The sequence below is a fragment of the Dermacentor andersoni genome, chromosome 1 (assembly GCF_023375885.2).
Source record: "Dermacentor andersoni chromosome 1, qqDerAnde1_hic_scaffold, whole genome shotgun sequence".
Lineage (NCBI taxonomy): Eukaryota > Metazoa > Arthropoda > Arachnida > Ixodida > Ixodidae > Dermacentor > Dermacentor andersoni.
The window spans coordinates 81,126,225-81,145,451 of record NC_092814.1 but is presented as its reverse complement, the minus strand read 5'-3'; the positions used below and the strand labels follow the sequence as shown (position 1 = coordinate 81,145,451).

The window sequence follows — 19,227 nt, the reverse complement described above, 5'->3', positions numbered from 1 at the left end:
AGGTAATGTTGTTTGCTGTTGCTTGGAAATACTCGGGTTATTTTCTGCATCCTGCCTAATTACATAATTAGTCACAAATTAATCAGCTTCTCAAATATCATAAGATTAAAAGTCATCATCATCATCCTCATCATCAGCCTGTTTTATGTCCACTGCAGGACGGCCTCTCCCTGCAATCTCCAATTACCCCTGTCCTGCGCCAACCGATTCCAACTAGCGCCCGCCAATTTCCTAATTTCATTGTTCCACCTGGTCTTCTGCCATCCTTGACTGCGCTTCCCTTCTCTTGGTATCTATTCTGTAACCCTAATGGTCCAACGATAATCTAATTGGCGCATTACATGACCTGCCCAGCTCCATTTTTTTCTCTTGATGTCAATTAGAATATCGTCTATACCCGTTTGCTCTCTGATCCAAACCACTCTCTTTTTTGTCTCTTAACGTTATGCCTAGCAATCTTCGTTCCATCACTCTTTGTGCGGTCCTTAAATGTTCTCAAGCTTCTTTGTCAGTCTCCAAGTCTCTGCCCCATATGTCATCACTGGTAAAATGCACTGATTGTACACCTTCTTTTTCAATGTTAATGGTAAGCTTCCAGTCAGGAGCTGGCAATGTCTGCCATATGCAATCCAACCTATTTTTATTCTTCTGTGAATTTTCTTCTCATGATCAGGGTTCCCTGTGATTAATTGATTTAGGTAAACGTACTCCTTCACAGACCCTAGAGGCCAACTGTCGATCTTGAGCTCTTGTTCCTTTGCCCGGCTATTCATCATTGTCATTGTCTTCTGCATATTAATCTTCAACCCCACTCTTACACTCTATCCGTTAAGGTCCCCAATCATTTGTTATAACTCGTCTGCATTGTTGCTGAATAGAACAATGTCATCGGCAAACCGAAGGTTGCTGAAATATTCGCCGTTGATCCTTACTCCTAAGCCTTCCCAGTTTAATAGCTTGAATACTTCTTCCAAGCATGCAGTGAATAGCATTGAAGAGATTGTGTCTCCCTGTCTGACCCCTTTCTTTATAGGTATCTTCCTGCTTTTATTGTGTAGAATTAAGGTAGCTGTAGAACCTCTGTAGATATTTTTCAAGGTATTTACGTAAGTGTTCTGTACTCCTTGATTACGTAATGCCTCTATGACTGCTAGTATCTCTACTGAATCAAATGCCTTTTCGTATTCTATGAAAAACCATATAGAGAGGCTTATTGTACTCTGCAGATTTCTCGATAACCTGATTAATGAAATGGATGTGATCCATTGTAGAGTATCCCTTCCTGAAGCCAGCCTGTTCCCTTGGCGACTAAAGTCCAGTATTTCCCTTATTCTGTTGCAGGTAATTTTGGTAAATATTTTATATAATACTGGGTGGGGAGTAAGCTAATGGGCCTATAATTTTTCAATTCTTTAACGTCTCCCTTTGTGTGGACTAGTATAATGTCCGCATTTTTCCAGTTTTCTGGGACCCTTGCAGTTGATAGACACTTCGTATTAAGAGCCGCCAGTTTTCCAAGCAGTATGTCTCCACCTCTGATTAAATCGACTGTTATTCCATCTTCTCCTGCAGCTCTTCCTCGTTTCATGTCTTGCAAGGTTCTTCTGAGCTCGTCGCTAGTTATAGGAGGAGTTTCTGTATCCTGTTCATTACTGTTTTTAATGGAGGTATCCTGACTCCTCTGGGTATTGTACAGGTCAGTATAGAATTCTTCTGCTGCTTTTACTGTATCTTCGAGATTCCTGATGATGTTACCCTGCTTAGTGTCAATGAGAAAATTGTACAGCAATATGAAAAACTCCTGCTACTGTGTTTCGTTGCTCAATGCATGCTACATAAAAGTGTTTTGCCAAGCATGATTGAAGCATGTGAATAGATTAAAAATTGCCACGTGACTGCCCGCTTGAGGCACGTTGTGTGTATTCGTGGGCTTCTTTCATACTTTGAAAAACACTTTTATGTAGTACATATTGAGCAACAGAAAGCTGTATCCGTAGTTTTTCATGTTTCTGTACAATTTTCCTTATTTACACTTTTAATTTAATTATATTTGAGAATTTTATTAATTACGACTAATTATGTAATTAGGCAGAATGCAATAAATCATCCAAGCACCTCCAAGCGACGGCACACATTACCTTGGTTTTGTCCGGCTACGTAGCATTAGCATGTTTTTAAAATTTGGATCAAGTTACATGGGACATCTGATATTTAAAGGGGCTCTTAGTTCAAACTCTGTTTTATTTGAGAGAGAGAGAGAGAGAGAGACAACTTTATTTAGTCGCCTGCAGAACGACACCATGACGAAATGGCGCCGCGACGCGGGCCCTGACGTCTTCTCAGCGGGTGGTCTTTACTCAACTCCAGCGCATGTTACTCCCGGGGTCGGTCTCCCTGAGGGTCAACGTTCCGTCAGTTTTGCTCGGCCTTTGTCTTTCAAGAGCTGCCGAGACCTGCTGGACGGCCCAGCTTTGGTTTTCGTAGTCGTAGCATTCCGCCGCAGCCGCGAGTCACAGCGGAATCATTGTACTTGTCGAAGCTTCGTCGGGAAACTTGGTACAATCCCATAGGATGTGCGTCAGGGTGGCCCTCTCCCACTGTCACACGCGGTACACATCACTCACATATACTTTCGGGTACAGATGATTCATTAACACTGGGTGGGTAAGGAACCGGTTTGTAATTGTCTGAACAGTACCACCTCCGCTCGGCTCAGCCCCGGGTACGGGGATGGGAAAGTCCTTCGAGCCAGGCAGTGAAACTGTGTAAGTTCGTTGAATGTCATCATGCAGTCCTTGGCACTACACCACGTTGAACGGTCGGTTGCAGTGGCGCAACTGTCTGTCCAAATTTATTCAAATAAAACTGTGTTTTATTTGAATAAATTTCCAGTCCCCTCGGAGTTCGAATGAATGAGATTCTACTGTATCTGTTCAACTAATATGTTAATTGCAACTATGTGTTCAATCAAGTTATTTTAGCTGCTGTTGTATGTTTCGGGATATAGAATGGTGCTAGGAGGAACATCGAGAGAAAAGTACCATTGATCACTGTGTTTATGCAGAGAGTGGGCTTCTTGGCGTGCTTGACACGGGGAGTGACCTGGAGGACGTCATAAACCTGCTGTCTGCTGCACCACACCGTAGCCCAGCAACAGCTTGTCCTAAAGGCTTTCTGCGCGAAGCTGCCCTTTCTGTGTGGCCCCCACCTGCAGCCAGTGCCCTGGGTAGCTGCAGTGGCAAGCGCACTTGGCCACGACCCACAAGTGGGGCCCACCAAGGCCTTAGGTGACTGCACTTCTTTCACATTTCGTGTAGCCTTTAGCCCTGTGACAGGTCACTGGAGGAAAATATTGTCAAGCTTAATTGGTAGATAATACCTGCAAAGTAGAAAACAGCAAACGAAATAGCACAGAGATTTGGTACACCAGAAAATTTCAAATGACAGATGGTGATGCCATATTCAAGTATCCCAAGTGCCTCTTGCAGCAACTAAGATGAGGCTAGTTAAGTACCGATGATTTTTAAAGAAATTACATTAAAATTGTGTTGCATCTGAAAGAAAATATACATTAATTCTGGCAGTCTTAGTTGACATTTCGTGCAGAATAAAAAGTGCCATTTAGCACAACTGTGAAACCATCTGCAACAGTGACACTACTTCTACCAAGAAGGTTCCACAGTTTGTGAATAGAGATTATGGCCTAATGCTTTGGTTTTCTCTGATAATGGAACACCGGTCTTTACCAAACATCAGCTTCTAAGGGAGTAATTCACCAGCATAGACGAAGTTTGTCTGCGTTTAGTGTTTTATTAAGTTGCACTTTAAACACCGCAATATTCTTACATCTGTGGAAAACTGCACATAAACTAGCTGTTTAACCCTTTAACCCCCCAATTAATTCCAGAAATATATACGAAATTTCGCAAATTTTGTTATGTTGCCCTGAAGTTTTTTTTAGTCAATCTGATTCTGAAGAAATGTATTACTTCATTTGTTTCAGGTTATAATTAACACAAAAGTTAAAAGAAAAGTTTCTCTTGAGCGACGCTTTTCCTCAATGCCTATTGTAACTTAATTTCGCAGCGCGAGCATCACATCATCGAGCTGAACAAGTGTGACTCGTCATTGGCGATATTGGTACAACTTCCCATGTCGAGTACAGCTCCAGATTGGGGGTTAAAGGGTTAATGCACAACTTCTATAGACAATCGTAGAGTTTCATACAATTACTAGAGGAAACTGGTCCTAGTGTCTATGGCAGCTTAACCAGCATGGGAATGATGGGTAGTACATAGATTTGCCTAAACTTTGTCCTTCTGGTTTTAAACGGCACCATCCATGGCTTTGCAAAGTGATCATATTAAAGAACATACTGCGTTATAAATAGCTAAGTAAACATTATTAAAATTGTCCGATGGCAGGATTCAAACACGGGACCTCTAGCATAAAATCCCGATATTCAAACCATTATGCCACAGACAAATGGACATTTGGAACCACTATAATTAGCAGTGATTACGCATGCTTGCAGAGTGTTTGTACCTTCTGCATTAAAGAAGTATAAATTGCTTTGAAATTTAGGCCAATTTAAGCCCAAATAACACATAATAAATGAAGGCACAAAAACATGTGAAGCCCCAAGCATGAAGATCAGACAAGTCCATGTACTACCCATCATTCCCATGATGGGTGAATGATCGCAGGGTCAGAGTTAGCTCTAGTAATTGTAGGAAACTCTATGTAGACAGTGTTGTGCTGTTTGAGTTTTCTCAAACTAGTTTAACTTGATTCGGGGCTAGACTGCTTTTTTAGTGTGAAGACAACAGCATGTCATAAATCTTCTGTTTGCAAATACCAAATACACTAAATTGTGCCTGCGAAAAGTCACAATGAAAACTTTGGAGAACTTTTTTTGTAGGGGTGTACCGAATAGTAGATTTCTAATCGTGTATTGAATCCAATGAAGAAAAAAAAGCCAGATGTTGAATCAAATATCGAATATAAAAGCTTTTCACAAAATTCAATGCTTACAAATTTTGGGCGAGAAAACACAGTGCTGCACATGCTTGGGAATCTCCTAACGTTGCATAGCAAGAATGTAGCAAGCTATCAGTAACTTAGGTACCGTGAAACCTCGTTAAACCGCAGTTGGCCGGAGCTCGGAAAAAGTAAGTACTAAACGGTAGTACTGCTTAACGAAAATAGTGTGAGATCGCCCACTTACCTGTCAAAGACGGAACTACGAGAGAGTGCGGTAAAAGGGGAGAAAACATGCAGTATTTATTCACTTTGTGTGACAAAAGTATGTTATTTTCGTTTGATGCGGCGGCGGGCTAGCAGCGATAACGGCGGCCTCAAACTTGCTCAAGCTATGAGCCAGCTTTTCCACCAGCCCCCTCTTCTCGGCAAACACCCACATGAGGCTGACGTTAACGTACAGGATCTGCCACTGTCGGGCCTGAATCGCCCATGCTGTCGCTTTCCGTGTTGTCCTCATCACTGTTAGGCGACACTTTGGTAATAACAGAGGCAACGATGGCGAAAAGTCGAACCTCGAAAAGTCAAACCTCATAGCTGACGTATTTTCATGGTCACAGCAGCATTGCTGACCAACTTCTCCTTCGCATTCCAAATGCCACACACCGTAGTCAACAGTATATCCCTCTTGCGTGCCAGCATCGACTCGTTCGTGCCACGTTCGGCAGTACTAACGATGTCAAATTTTTTTTCTATGCTGAGCACCTGGTTTTTATCCTAGTTTGCACGAAACCACGACACGGGCCACAATACTTCGACTGGCACATCGCTGAAATGATATTGACGTTGATGTGTCTTCACCCTTCCAAGCGTCCTCTGCGTCTGCGCTTGAAGGCTGTTCTGATCTCTGAGTCTCGTTGTTCTGCCGGGCCGACGTACCGCCGTGATTTTGCGACGAAAAGTGGAAACACTATGTGTTAACCAATACGTATGCACTAACCTGGTACAGCATATGCGGATACATGACGCATTATGTTCAATGGCCACTGAGTCAGGGATTTGACTTGACTACTTTTAAAATGAAACTACTGTTTAAGCGGATACGGTTTAACGAGGTTTTACTGTACATAGAAATCAAGATGCACAGTACAGTCTGCTCTTATTAAAAGGAACACCTAATTAGTATGCCATCTTTGATTGTAGCTCAGTCCCAGTATATGAAAGCCGTGAAAATATTTCTTGTTAGTAGAATTTCTGTAGAATAGAATCAAGAGTTTGTTTTTTTTCCTTCTGAAACTAAATAATTATTGGCGTTCAGTTGTACTGATTACTAGTGAGGTTCTAAGTTCAATAGTTGACCTGTGTTTTGCGGCAATCTTTTATTTATTGCATAGAAAGTTTTGCTTTCCAGTTTTTCTCCAAAATACAAAATGGCTGTCTCAACTTTACAGCAGGTGGGTTATCATAAGGCCAATATGCGCGACAAATAAAGAAACTGTGCATCATGTGTCACAATCACTGCTTCATGTGTAGCTGGTGCCGATGGTAAAGAACAGGCACTATCTGCATAGTTTCGTTGTCAGGTTCGCCACGTGATTTGCCATCTGTCACAAATTATGTCCTCATGGGGGGGGGGGGGGGGGGGGGAGTATACTGTAAGTGTCTACCTAGTGGATATGTCCATTCCGCATATGTCTAGTGCTGATTGGCTGGGGGCACCTGTCTCCTTCTTGCACATAACCTAGCCCAACCAATCAGAACTTCAGCAGCAGATAAAATGGACATCTAGGTTTATACTTGCAGAACACCCTGGAGGGTCACGTCACTTTCGCACCCACCGTGTAAATCCAAAGCTAGTCTTGTGATAGGTTGCTTAAAGCTACAAAAAGACACCCATGTGCGTCTTCGAATGGGGTCAGAAAGGAGAGGCTGCTATACGGCATGTCGCAAAGGTGGTGGCCATGAACAACTTCTGTACACTGCTATCCCGTACACTCGCTTTGGTTAGTGAGTGTACCATAACTTTATGGTACAAACCATAACTTTAGTCAAAGACACCCAGTAAGGCAGTGCCGATTAGGCCTAGTAGCCTAGATAGTATGGCCGTGACGAGGCGGCCCTGCCTGCCAGCACAATGTGGGTGCAATCGCACATCAGGCTGATGTCGGGGAGTGCTCGCAGTGACAGTCCGCTACAGCGTTAGCTGAGGTGGCCTTTCAAACGATACCTGAAGGCAAACGATCGAGATAACGGCCCTTTCACACAAGTCTACGTCCGGCGCCGAAGCTGCGCGCGATGCCTGTTGGGTGGCACCAAAGCCAGTGTTCTTGAAGCAAGCGATGCATATTCCCGGACGATCGCTCATTCATGGCCGGATGCATGACACTCCATATGCTGTGATTGCTATCTCAAGCACCATCGGTAGGACGTGGATTTCTTGTTCTTGCTGCATTTTTCTCACTGAGGCACGCATTCTGCAGTGCACTGTTGCGATCAGCGATTGATGTTCGAAACGCGCGTTCAGTTTGCGTTCAGTTTCGCCTCACATGATTGGCCTAGACCTCACCCAGTCGTCAGCCACGGAGAATGTAAACTGAACGTGCGTTTCGAACAACGATCTGCGACCTCACCTAGTAGGCGTGCAAAAACCGTCGTCACATATCGGTAGCAACATGCGTGCCACTTCAAACAGGCGATCAACAAACAAGATGGCTGCCATGACGTGTTTCCAGTGCACTGATCGCTTCAGGCACTTGGTTGTTTTTGTGAAAAAAAAATTGCGGTGCCCACATGTGAAATGGGGGGGGGGGGGGGGGGGGTATTTTAAGCAATTTTAGTGCAAAACAGTTGCATTCGAGCACATTTTGGAGCCTGCTAGCCTTACGCGAGTAGTAAATATGTGGAGTTACTTTCCGGCAAATTTCGTTGATGCGGGATTGCAGTACAGCGACATTTCGTTGCCGCGAGGTACGAAATGCATTGAATCCTATGGGCGTTCGCCAAGGATACGAAAATGTTTCAGTGTCGCGAGAATTTCGTTGTTGGGGAATTCCGTTATCGCGGGTTTCGACTGTGGTAATTATTTGAATCGCAAATAAAATTATTCGAACATTCACTAATCAGTTCGATTTGGCGATACTATTCGGGTAGTCGCACACCCCTGCTTGTTTGCTATTTCTGAAGAGAATTTCAATAAGGTAGCTTTAGCCGACTGCTTTGTCAATAGTACATCATGGTATGGTATAATATGATGAACTTTATTAATATCCTGAAGATCAACCCTTAGATTGACGCAGGCGGCTCCCACGTCGGGACAGTAAAGTTTAACCTTACAGCCGTATCGTGGGCCTTCTGGACGGTCTGTACTTGATCGAAAAGAACTCCACTGTGTAGGACTCGCCGCCACCAGTCTCTCTCCTTGTCACCGTCTGTGAGACACAGGACACTGACAAAGCATGTGATCCAGAGTAATGATGCTATTACACTTCTCACAATTGATTGGTACCTCTCTTTCTGGATATAGCTTGTTAATAAAGTTTGGACTTGAATAAGTTCTTGTCTGCAACAATCTCAGAGTCACCGCTTGAGCTCTATTGAGCTTAGCGTGGGGCACTGGGAATTCCCTTCTGTTCATGTAGTAATGCTTCGTGATTTCATTATATGTTAATAATTCGTCCCTGTTCTCCTCCTGTATATTATTAAGGTCCTGGTCGCTTAGTGCACGGATAGTAAGTCATCGTGCAGCTGCGTTAGCCATCTCGTTTAAGTTCTTCCGAGATGGATCGACAGACCACATGTGCGCAGGAAACCAGCGGATTTCTATCCCTTGGCTGTCCAACTCACCGATCAGCTGGGCAGCCCTTTTGGTTACAAAGCCATTGGTAAAGTGTCTAATAGCCATCTTAGAGTCACTGTAAATCCTCGTCTGCTTATTATTCCTTAAAGCCAATGCTATCGCTACTTGTTCTGTGACTGTCGTGTCTTTAGTCATGCTTGTAATAGCATCCTGAGTGAGACCATCTGCATCTACTACTACTGCCATAAAGGCTTTCTTTCCTCTGACCCATGCGGCATCTACAAAAGCTGCATCTTCTCTGTCGTGTTCTATCTCTTGCAGGAGAGCTTTGGCCCTTGCCTTTCTTCTTTCCAGGTTGTGCACCGAGTGCATATTTCTGGGGAAAGGAGTCGTCTTGATTATCTCTCTTATGCTATCTTTTAGTTCTACTGTGCCTTCGCCTGAAATTTTGGATTCGGTTGGGCACCACCTTAACTCTTCTAGTATTGCTCTACCTGACCTTGTTCCAGAGAGCCTTTCTCTGTGGGCAATTTGCTGAGCTTCAATTATCTCGGCTATTGTGTTGTGGAGCCCGAGTTTCACTAATTTATTATCCGGCGTGTTGATCGGTAACCCCACTGTTGTTTTGACCAGCCTTTTAATTAATCTGTTCAACTTGTTTAGCTCTGTCTGTGTCCAACTGAGCATCCCAGCTACATATGAGAAGTGACACAAGGTGAAAGCGTGGACCAGTCTCATGATGCTCTCCTCACTCAACCTTCTGTGTCTGTTAGTGATTCTCCTTAGCAGTCTTATTACCTCCTCAGTCTTGCTTGTGATGTGTTGTATTGTTCTTCCGTTTGCACCATTTGCCTCCAGGAATAACCCTAAGACTCTAATGGATTCTACTTGCTTAATAGATTCGCCTGCCTTCATGATTAGTAATAACCTGGGTTCTTCCTCGGGAACAGATCCCCTTGGTTTTCTACCTCTTCTTCTGTTATTGAGTACAAGGAGTTCAGACTTATGAGCAGAGCATTTGAGTCCCATGTCTTCTAAAATAGACTCTACCTCATAAATACTCTTCTGAAGTCTGCTTTCCGCATGTCCCATATTTGCTTTAGCGGTCCATATAGTCACATCGTCTGCATAAATGGTAAAGTGAATGCCCTCTATCCCTTTTAATCCCTTTGCCACTTTTGACATGGCCAGGTTGAAAAGCATGGGTGACAAGGCCCTTGTGGCGTCCCTCTGTCACCGAGATCCATCTTCTTTGATTTAATATCCCCGAATCTAAGGTGAGCTGAACGATTGCCAAGAAAAGTTTTGACCTCTTCATAGAGTTTTCTGCCCAATCCCAGTTCGGAAATCACTTCAAGTATTGCTCTATGCTTAATTCTGTCAAAAGCTTTTTCGACATGCAACCCCAAGAGAGCTCGAGTGCTTTTTGGTTTAGCTAATAGCAGTTGATGTTTAACAACATGGCATCTTGTGTGGACAAGCCTGATCTGAAACCAATCAGATTATACGGTAGGATGTCATTGCACTTGACATATTTCGTTAACCTGTTCAATGTCACATGCTCCATTGTCTTCTCTAGACATGATGTTAACGAAATTGGCCTGAGATTATCCAAGTTGAGTTGTTTGCCCGGCTTTGGTATTAAGATAGTACTGGCCGTCCTCCATTCTTCTGGATGTACCCCATCTTTCCATATTTCATTAATGTATGTGGTCAGATATTTTATTTATTTGTTGTCCAAATTCTTAAGCAATCTGTTAGAGATGCCATCCGGGCCAGCAGCTGACCTACTATTCAGATCATACAGTGCCGTGCGTACCTCACTTTCGGTGAATTCCTTATCCATATATTTGCATTCTACCCCTAAGTAATCGGGATAACTCACATCCTGATTCTCTTTCCTGAGAGGCAAGTATTTAGTTTCCAATCGCTCCATTATGCTCTCTGCACTTGTAGTCTGACTTTCCGGGGCGCTAGTTTTGCCACTGCCGTACGTCTATTCGATTTAGTGCCTTTTTCGTTGAGTAGATGCCTGAGCAGACTCCAATTGCCTCCACGTTTTATCCTTCCATCTACACATTTACACATCTCATCCCATTTTTGTTTCTGCAAATATTGTGCATGCTCCTCTATATTCCTATTGAGCTGAGCAATTCATTTCCTAAGTCTTCTGTTTAAGCGTTGTGATTTCCATCTTTGTAAAATCGATTGCTTGGCTTTGATCAAATGCGCCAATCTACTGTCAATTTGTTCGACCTCTTCCTCTGTCTCTATAGCCTTAGTTGCTGCATTCAAGTCGTCCCTAAGCTGAGCCACCACCCACTCTTGTAGTCTGATGCGCCCCTTTCTATCTGTGTCTGCTCTGTCTTTTCTGATTTTTCTAAAGTGATCCCAGTCTATGTAAGTGAAATGCTTTACCTCCACCCCCGTTGTTTCCACCATTATGTGTAGTATCTAATGGTCGCTTCCTAGGTCCACACCAGAGTTGATCCAGTCTGCCCTGGGTGAGTTATAAGTGAAGGTTAAGTCCGGGGTAGTGTCCCTACACATGGAACTGCCATTACCTGATAGGATAGGCTGGGTCCGTGATAAGAGAAAGGCCTAAATCCATGGCGAGATGCCAGATTCCTTCCCCTTTCTTACTACTACAGCGGTAACCCCAAGATTGGTGTGGGGTGAAGTCCCCTTTTATTATGAGGGGCGCAGTTTTGGCTACCCTCATGGCCTTATTAAAAATTGCTCTGAAGCTCTGTCTCATCTCTCTGGGACTGCTATATATGTTGAGGCAGAACAAGCTTTGCGCTTTACCTCTGTGCCTTTTTAGGACCGTTTCTATCAATGTGTATTCAATTTTATCGCCCCTAATTTTAGATCATGCTCTATGTATAAAATTTTCTTGTCAATTAGGGTGGCAATTCCTCTGCCCGGTTCTTTGCCTTTGCAGACCGAGTTGAAGCCAGACAGCCTGGTCTCCTCCGCTAGAGTTTCCTGCAGCATTATTAATTTCGGCTTATTTTCAACTGTTTTGATTATCTGTGCTAGCGACGCTCTTTTTTGCTAAAATTCTCTGCAGTTCCACTGCCACACACTAAGTCTCTTTCTGTTATACATTATTATTGTCATTGCCCCCTGACTTGCTACCCCCTGTCACTGTTCTCATGACTGTACCACCTACCTCTCCTGGGAGTGTTCTAGCGCTTTTGGCTTCCAAGGGCATATGTTCTTCATCCTCTCCTTGGGCCTCTAGCTTTTTCAGCCTTCTCTCGGCTATTAACTTCCACTTCCATGTTTTATCCACCTTAAGGTTAACGCTGTCTACCATGTCCTTTAGGTCCCTAATCGCATTCCTAATCTTCTCCGGAACCGAGCACATTGATTCTACCTCCGGAACTACAGTTCTCTTTTTGGGCGCCGGTGTGTCTTCTTCTTCCTGGCTGTTACTTCTACTCATCGGCTTAGCTATTGCCGCACTGCCACTTTCTGTCCTCAACCCTTTCTTCATTTCCTGCATCTTCTTCTTAAGTTCTTCATTTGCTTTCTTTAGTGATAAAACCTCTCTGATCAGCTGTTCTACTTTGGCATCATTGCCTTGTTCTTGCGAGGCGATTGCACCTGTGACTTTCATAGTACCTTTGACTTTTTCGGCCCAGGTCGCTCCTGGCTCCTTTTTCTTGTTTGTCATCAGCTCCTGCTCCTCGAAGTGCATCTGTGCCTCCCGAGACCTGGAATGGTTTCTTCCCCTCGATGTTGAGTGCTGTCTTGATCTTGATGTGCTTCTTGAGCGTGAGCGCCTTCCGGCGCCTGGAGGGGTATCCTTTGTCGGTTGGGTCGATTCCATCTCGGTCTCCACCTTGGAGCGTTGTCTTCTTCTTACTCTTACTACATATGGTATTTGGTACTGCTGCTTGCAAGCCTTGTCACCTGTGGGGTGATCTTCACCGCAGAACTTGCATTTGGGAGAGCAGATATGATGTGCCCCTGGGTTTTGCATACCACATCCCCTGCACAGCACAACTCTGGTGTGGGACAGATGTCTGATCTGTGTCCTGTTCTTCCACATGTGTAACATACGTCAAATTTCTTCCTGTACAGATAGCTCACGAGGGTTGCAATGTGGGCTTGTTGGTAATGCATCTTCAAGGGGAGTATGGTAGGGGAGTCTTCTCTTGTCCCGTCTTTGAATCGCGCTACCATACTCCCCTTGAAGGTACAGATAGCACCTCACGAGGGTTGACCCATATTTGATGAAGTTGGGCACCCTGAATCCGTCAAAAAGCACAATAACCGAGCCCGTAGCTTTGATACGTTGTGCAGCCAACGCCGTTGGGTTGTATTCATGCACAATCTTTTTCGTGATCACACTTTGACTGTCATTGAGGTTCACTCTTCTAATAACCCCCTTGCACATAGAGTGGGGGGCTGTTTCGTAAGCGCTCACTTCATATTCTGCCTCCATGATCGTAATGGACTTGATTCTCACATACCTTTCGGCATGATAGGAGTCCGGTGTACTAACGACCATGATATTCTGTGTGAAGTTGGGGCAGACGATGTCTTCCTTCACTTGGTCTGCTGTAAGTCCGGCTGCCTCGGAGATCGCTTCTCCAATAGCTGTGCTGACCTCTTTCAGGTTGAGGCCTCCCTGAGGCCTAATGATGATTTTCCTGTGCTCCTCCGGCAGTTGCGGCATCCTTGACGCCTTCACAATCCGGCGCTTGAGCTTGTCGGCCCTGGCAGCACCTTTGTTGGCGATCTCCTTTCCTTGTGATTCTTGGATCAAATTGGCGGCTCCACCAGCTCCCCAGGCCTTTTTTGCAGATCGCGATCTTCGGTTGGTGACCACCTGCCAACCCATTGTTTCCTCGCCATCTTCCGTCTCCGAGGAGAGTTCGTCGTCCATATGTATATTGGCCATGCCGGCTTGGTGGGCTCGCTAGACCTATGTGGCGTTAGGCCCAGCGTGGCGCCCACGTGCGATGCACAGAAAAGGGGCAATAGAAGTCCAAAATATGCTGGCCTACCTTGTCCAAAGGTATCCACCGATTCGCGTTAACCTCACGAATCCGATGTTGAGCTTCAATGCGTGGTCCTGCCAAAATTGCCTGCAGAATCATTCAAAAAGACGGAACCGATTCAGGGCACGTCCGCTCTCCTCTGCTTCTTCTGCTTCCCTCCAACTCACCACCGTCTTTGTACCACATCTCATGGGGATGCCAAAATAGACCGCCGAATTTAAATGCCTACTTAGTTAGGTATAATCTAACCAACACACTGGAGCAATGGGAGGCACAACTCGCCAGCTCAGACCCGAAGGTGCAGAAGGCTCTTCTTGGTCACGTTCGGCTAGCGGCAGAAGCCAGTGGAGCCCTGGACTTGGGGCACCACCCATCAAGCTCCTAATCCCCTATTCCCATTTCCCCAGTTCAATAAAGTTATTCTCTCTCTCTCTCTCTCCAATACATCATGGTGTAAGAAAAATAATTTAGGTGTTCACACTGCCTAAAGATGTGATCAGCTATTGTTTGCCGTTACTCGTACATCCCTTCAAACAGTGACAGATGGCAGCTCGAGGAGAGGTCCCACCAAGCCGCGATGCTTTACTGCAGGGGCTCTGGAAACGCCTGATGCCGTGGCTTGTTATGCACATGCTTAAAGGGACACTAAATGCAAGTACTAGTTGACACGGACTTTTAAAATACCATTTCAGGAACCTTGCAGCGCTTGTTCGTGCCAAAAAGGACTTGCAATCCTATCAAGCAGGCAAGTTTAGTGCACTTATGGGGAGTGTACTTCGGAATCTTGAATGACACTTAAGGCCATGCGGTGCTAAATGGGAAAACAGAGTGCACTTGCAGTAAAAAAAAAATTGGCGACAGACTAAAATCATGTTTTTTGAAGATGTAAATTAAAATAAAAAAAGCTTCTAAAAAGTAATTACTTTAGTTGTATTATAAATAAAAAACAATCTTAATCTATATTTACTCAACAAAAAAACAAATTTTTTTGCTAGTCAGTGCCAGCCAAGACGAGTGCCTAGCCAACCCAGAACAAGATGGTGGCGTGCGACGAGGCGGCATTTGATCCTGCTAGAACAGAATATCAGCGAGTTCTGTTCTGATTATTTTGTTAAAAGCTCTTCAACAGCTAAAATGAATTTCTGTGTCCTTTTTTTATGCATTGCATTTTGTATCGTTGAAGCCGCTGGTGGTGAGGCTACGCACTCGACCAGCAAAGTGCATTCTGTGAACGCACTCTGACCGTAGTGCACTCTTCTGCGAGTACACTCTGCTTGCAATGTTTGGATTTGGGAAAGTGCACTTGAAACCGAGTGGCTCTCTCCGTAAGTGTACTCGCCTGTTTGACATCGGTATTAGTTTACGAGAAAATTGCATCTGGAGGGTCTGCACCTCTAGCGCAATTCAAATTTCCCGACCCGAGCAGTGAGTGGGGACATTGCGTATGCCATCATTGTCCTTTATTGCCGTCGGTAAATAAAATGGCGCCCAACAGATGGCACTACGGGTTTCTGTGCAAAATGCATACACGCAGCCATGGAGATACTGAGCCAAGACAGAGAGTTGGATTTGCTGCTGCAGCTGCTCTTGGACAAGTGGCATGGACCATTGAAAAATCCTACGTAATCACATGGATGTGGAATTTTCTGCTACTTGCAGTTTGTGTGAGTTTTGTGAGCCAGCAAAACTAGTGCATTGCTATGCAGTAACGAAACTGCTTAAACGCGAAAGCCCCGCAGGGGCGTCTGCGCTAGCAGGCGTTTGGTGTGTTGCGACACCACGTACCCGAGCACACGAGGGTCGGACCCTCCCGCGTGTAGCCGTGCGCGGCTTAGCCGTGTCCGGGGAAAAGGGGATCCTGGGGGCTGAGCCAATGCCGGGTGTTTGGACCTTTAAGGCCCCCCGGTGGAGGCAACACACCTCTTTGGCCTCTGCTTCACATAGACGGCACCCCCGGACTGACCCACTCGGGGGAAATCGGCAGTCGCCTTTTCCTGTCTTCTTCCTCCACACACTTTTTCTTTACCCTCTTCTTTCACACCTGTCCTGTCTTCTTGTATCTTCTATTCACTTCAATTTTTCGTAGGTGGCAAGGGTTAACCTTGTGGGGCTAACCTACCTTGGTTACGTCGTATTAGGTTATAGTCTCGATGTACAGCTGGCGTGTGCAGGACTTGTACGCATGTTCCTGTCGCGTCCCCTCGTTGGGCTCCATGGTGGGCGGCTGGCACCGTGGCTGAACAATACAATTTTTTCCTATGGCTCCTCCTTTCCCCCAAAATGATCGCCCCTCTTATAAAAGAGGGCGGACCGAAGCAAGTGAATTTTTCCAGAAAAGAAAAGTTACCTTCCCAAAATACCATGTTATACACAGTGAAGTAAAAGAAAAGCCAGCAAGAATCTTGTCCCCATTCACAGTATCAAAGTCCTTGACAGAAGCCCTCGGCTCTGGCTACAAGCTGTCAAAAATGTCTAGTGGCGATTTGCTGCTCGAACTTCGAGACAATGTGCAATACACCAAACTTTCAAACCTTGCGTGCATTGGGGACATCCCTGTCTCCGTTACATCGCACCGATCCCTCAACACTGTCCGGGGTGTAATATCAGAAATCGACTTCGTACACTTAACAGAAGAAGAAATGCTTGAAGGGCTCACCGACCAAGATGTTATAGACGTTCACCGGATAAAAATCCGGAAGGACAACAAGGAAATCGACACGAAACACCTAATCCTCACCTTCAACAGCAACACACTCCCTGAACAAATAGAAGTCGGCTACTTGAAGATAAGTGTAAGGCCCTACATTCCCAACCCCCGCAGATGTTTCAATTGTCAAAGGTTCGGCCACGGCTCACAGAGTTGCCGGGGCCGCAAAACTTGCGCAAAATGTGCTTCGAAAGAACATGCTACAGAAAACTGTAACGCTGCAGCGCGCTGCGTAAACTGCGAAAGAGAACATGCCGCGTACTCCAGGGCGTGTCCGTCCTGGAAAAAAGAAAAAGAAGTCATCACACTGAAAACAAAAGAAAACATTTCATTCAAAGAAGCCAGAAGGCGCATCGCACTAACAAACACCTTCTCCTTCAATGGAAGAAATAACTTTGCCGATGTGGTGCGACGGGGCGTAGCGCCACACGAACCTTCGGCGACTGCTGAGGCAACGGTTACCGGGCCTTCAGCGGAGCCACCCACGCCCCAGGCAGAGACAGCGCAAGCTGCCCTGCCACCTACTAATCAGGGCCCGCCGGCCCTCAAGTCGGCCACCCAAGAGGTTTCTTCCCAACGGGAGAGGCCTAAAACACACACACCCGCGGTGTCGCGGAGCTCCAGCGCCTCAGGAGAGGCCATGGAGACAACTTCTAATCCGCCCCCGCAACCGTGGAGGCAGAACTCATTCGAAAGAAAGAAAAAAGAAAGAACCCCAATAACAGGTCCTCAAACACGAGGAACCTAATCATTTATAGCCACACCCCTACAAAATAATTAAACATGGCGTTCCTGGTACATTGGAATTGTCGTGGACTTATCAAAAACTATAGCGACATAAAAGATATCCTAAACACTTTTTCTCCTGTGGCTTTATGTTTACAAGAAACGAACTTAGGACCACAACATAAGAACATTTTCAAAAACTACAAAGTATTTCGTTGTGACAGAGAGCAAGCGAGTAGGCTCTCTGGAGGTGTCGCGATTATAGTCCAAAATGGTGCTGCTACTCACGAAATCAGGCTTCAGACGAAATATGAAGCTGCAGCAGTGACCGTCCTTGATTTTAAAACAATTACCATATGTACTGTGTATCTAGAACCACATCTAAATGTTAACTTCATGATTTAGAAGCACTTTTTAAACAACTACCAGAGCCATATTTAGTAGTAGGGGATTTTAATGCACACTCGTCTTTTTGGGGGAGTGACCAAACAGATACTAGAGGCCGTATCCTAGAAGATTTTATTTTATCAAATAACGTCTGCCTGCTCAATACAGGAAAGCAGACATATTGCTCTCCGAGCTCAGGAAAAATGAGCTGCTTAGATTTATCTTTTAGTTCTCCATCACTTTTTACAGATTTTAAATGGGATGTTGACAACCCCTACGGAAGTGATCACCTTCCTGTAAAAATTAACCTATCATCCCCACCAGAAATCATCCCAAGCAAACCACGTCGTTCGAAGCTGCACTTAGCAAACTGGGCACTGTTCCAAGAACAGGCGAGCCTGGAAAAAGTTTTCTCGAGTAATCTAAATGTCGAGGATCAAAACAAATTGTTCACAACCTGTATTATTAACGCCGCGCGGCTAGCTATTCCTCAGTCCTCAGGAATGGTTCGACATAATCATAAAATCTGGTATACGCAAGAATGTAGAGAAGCAAAAAAGAAACAAAACAAAGCCTGGGGCATCTTCCGTAGATACCCAACCCATGATAATCTTGTAAATTTTAAAAAAGCGAAAGCCAACGCACGCCGCATTCGTCGAGATGCTGAGAAAACTTCCTGGAAGAACTACATATCATCTATTAACAGCTCAACCACATCCAAAAAAATGTGGGAACAAGTCCATAAATTAAATGGCAGCTTCTCCCCTTTCACAATCCCGTTTTTAACAGCTCCTGGCACACAAACAAGTATAGAGGAACAGGCAGACGTACTAGGGGAACATTTTTCTAATGTTTCAAGTTTTTCACACTACACTCAATCGTTCCTGAAGCACAAACATACAACCGAAAAACAAAAACTTCCTACAAGTGGCTGTACAAATGAGCCCTATAATGCATTAATCACATTTCACGAAATCCAAAAAGTACTGTCCGCAGGTAAACAGACGGCACCCGGCCCTGATGAAATACATTATGAAATGCTCGCTCACCTCTCAAACGCTGCTGTGAATGCACTTCTGCAATTCTTCAATAAAATATGGGTATCGGGAAAAATTCCGGAAGCTTGGAAAAAAGCCGCGATTGTACCGTTCCTGAAACCTGCAAAACCACCAACCACCCCAAGTAGTTATAGGCCTATAGCCCTCACAAGTTGCCTGGCAAAATCATTTGAATGTATCCTGAACGTTAGGCTGACGTTCACTCTTAAATCACGTGAACTCCTTGACATCCACCAGTGCGGATTTAAGAAAACGTGTTCAACGACTGATCATCTCGTTCGCCTAGAAAATACAGTGCGAGAAGCATTCGTACACAAGCAACACTGTTTAGCAGTCTTTTTCGATATCGATAAGGCTTACGATACCGCCTGGAGGTTTGGTATTCTCCGCGACCTAGCAGAACTTGGTATTCGTGGTAGGATGCTGAACTGCTTGAAAGATTTAATCTCCGACCGTTCATTTCATGTACGCCTTGGTGCAACTCTGTCGAAGAAATTCGTCCAGGAGAATGGAGTGCCGCAGGGTTGTATTTTAAGTACGACACTTTTCATAGTAAAA

The 19,227-nt window shown here is 44.9% G+C and overlaps 1 protein-coding gene across 4 annotated transcripts in view; it reads left to right on the top strand.

Moving 5' to 3' along the window:
* LOC126546034 (uncharacterized) overlaps window positions 1-19,227 on the top strand; it is a 102,832-nt gene that overhangs the window by 36,379 nt on the left and 47,226 nt on the right. For all 4 annotated transcript variants that reach the window (XM_055061648.2, XM_050194097.3, XM_055061647.2 and 1 more), the window contains exon 6: window positions 3,065-3,287. In XM_055061648.2, coding sequence (XP_054917623.2) covers window positions 3,065-3,287 — 223 coding nt within the window. The remainder of the gene's footprint in view (window positions 1-3,064; window positions 3,288-19,227) is intronic.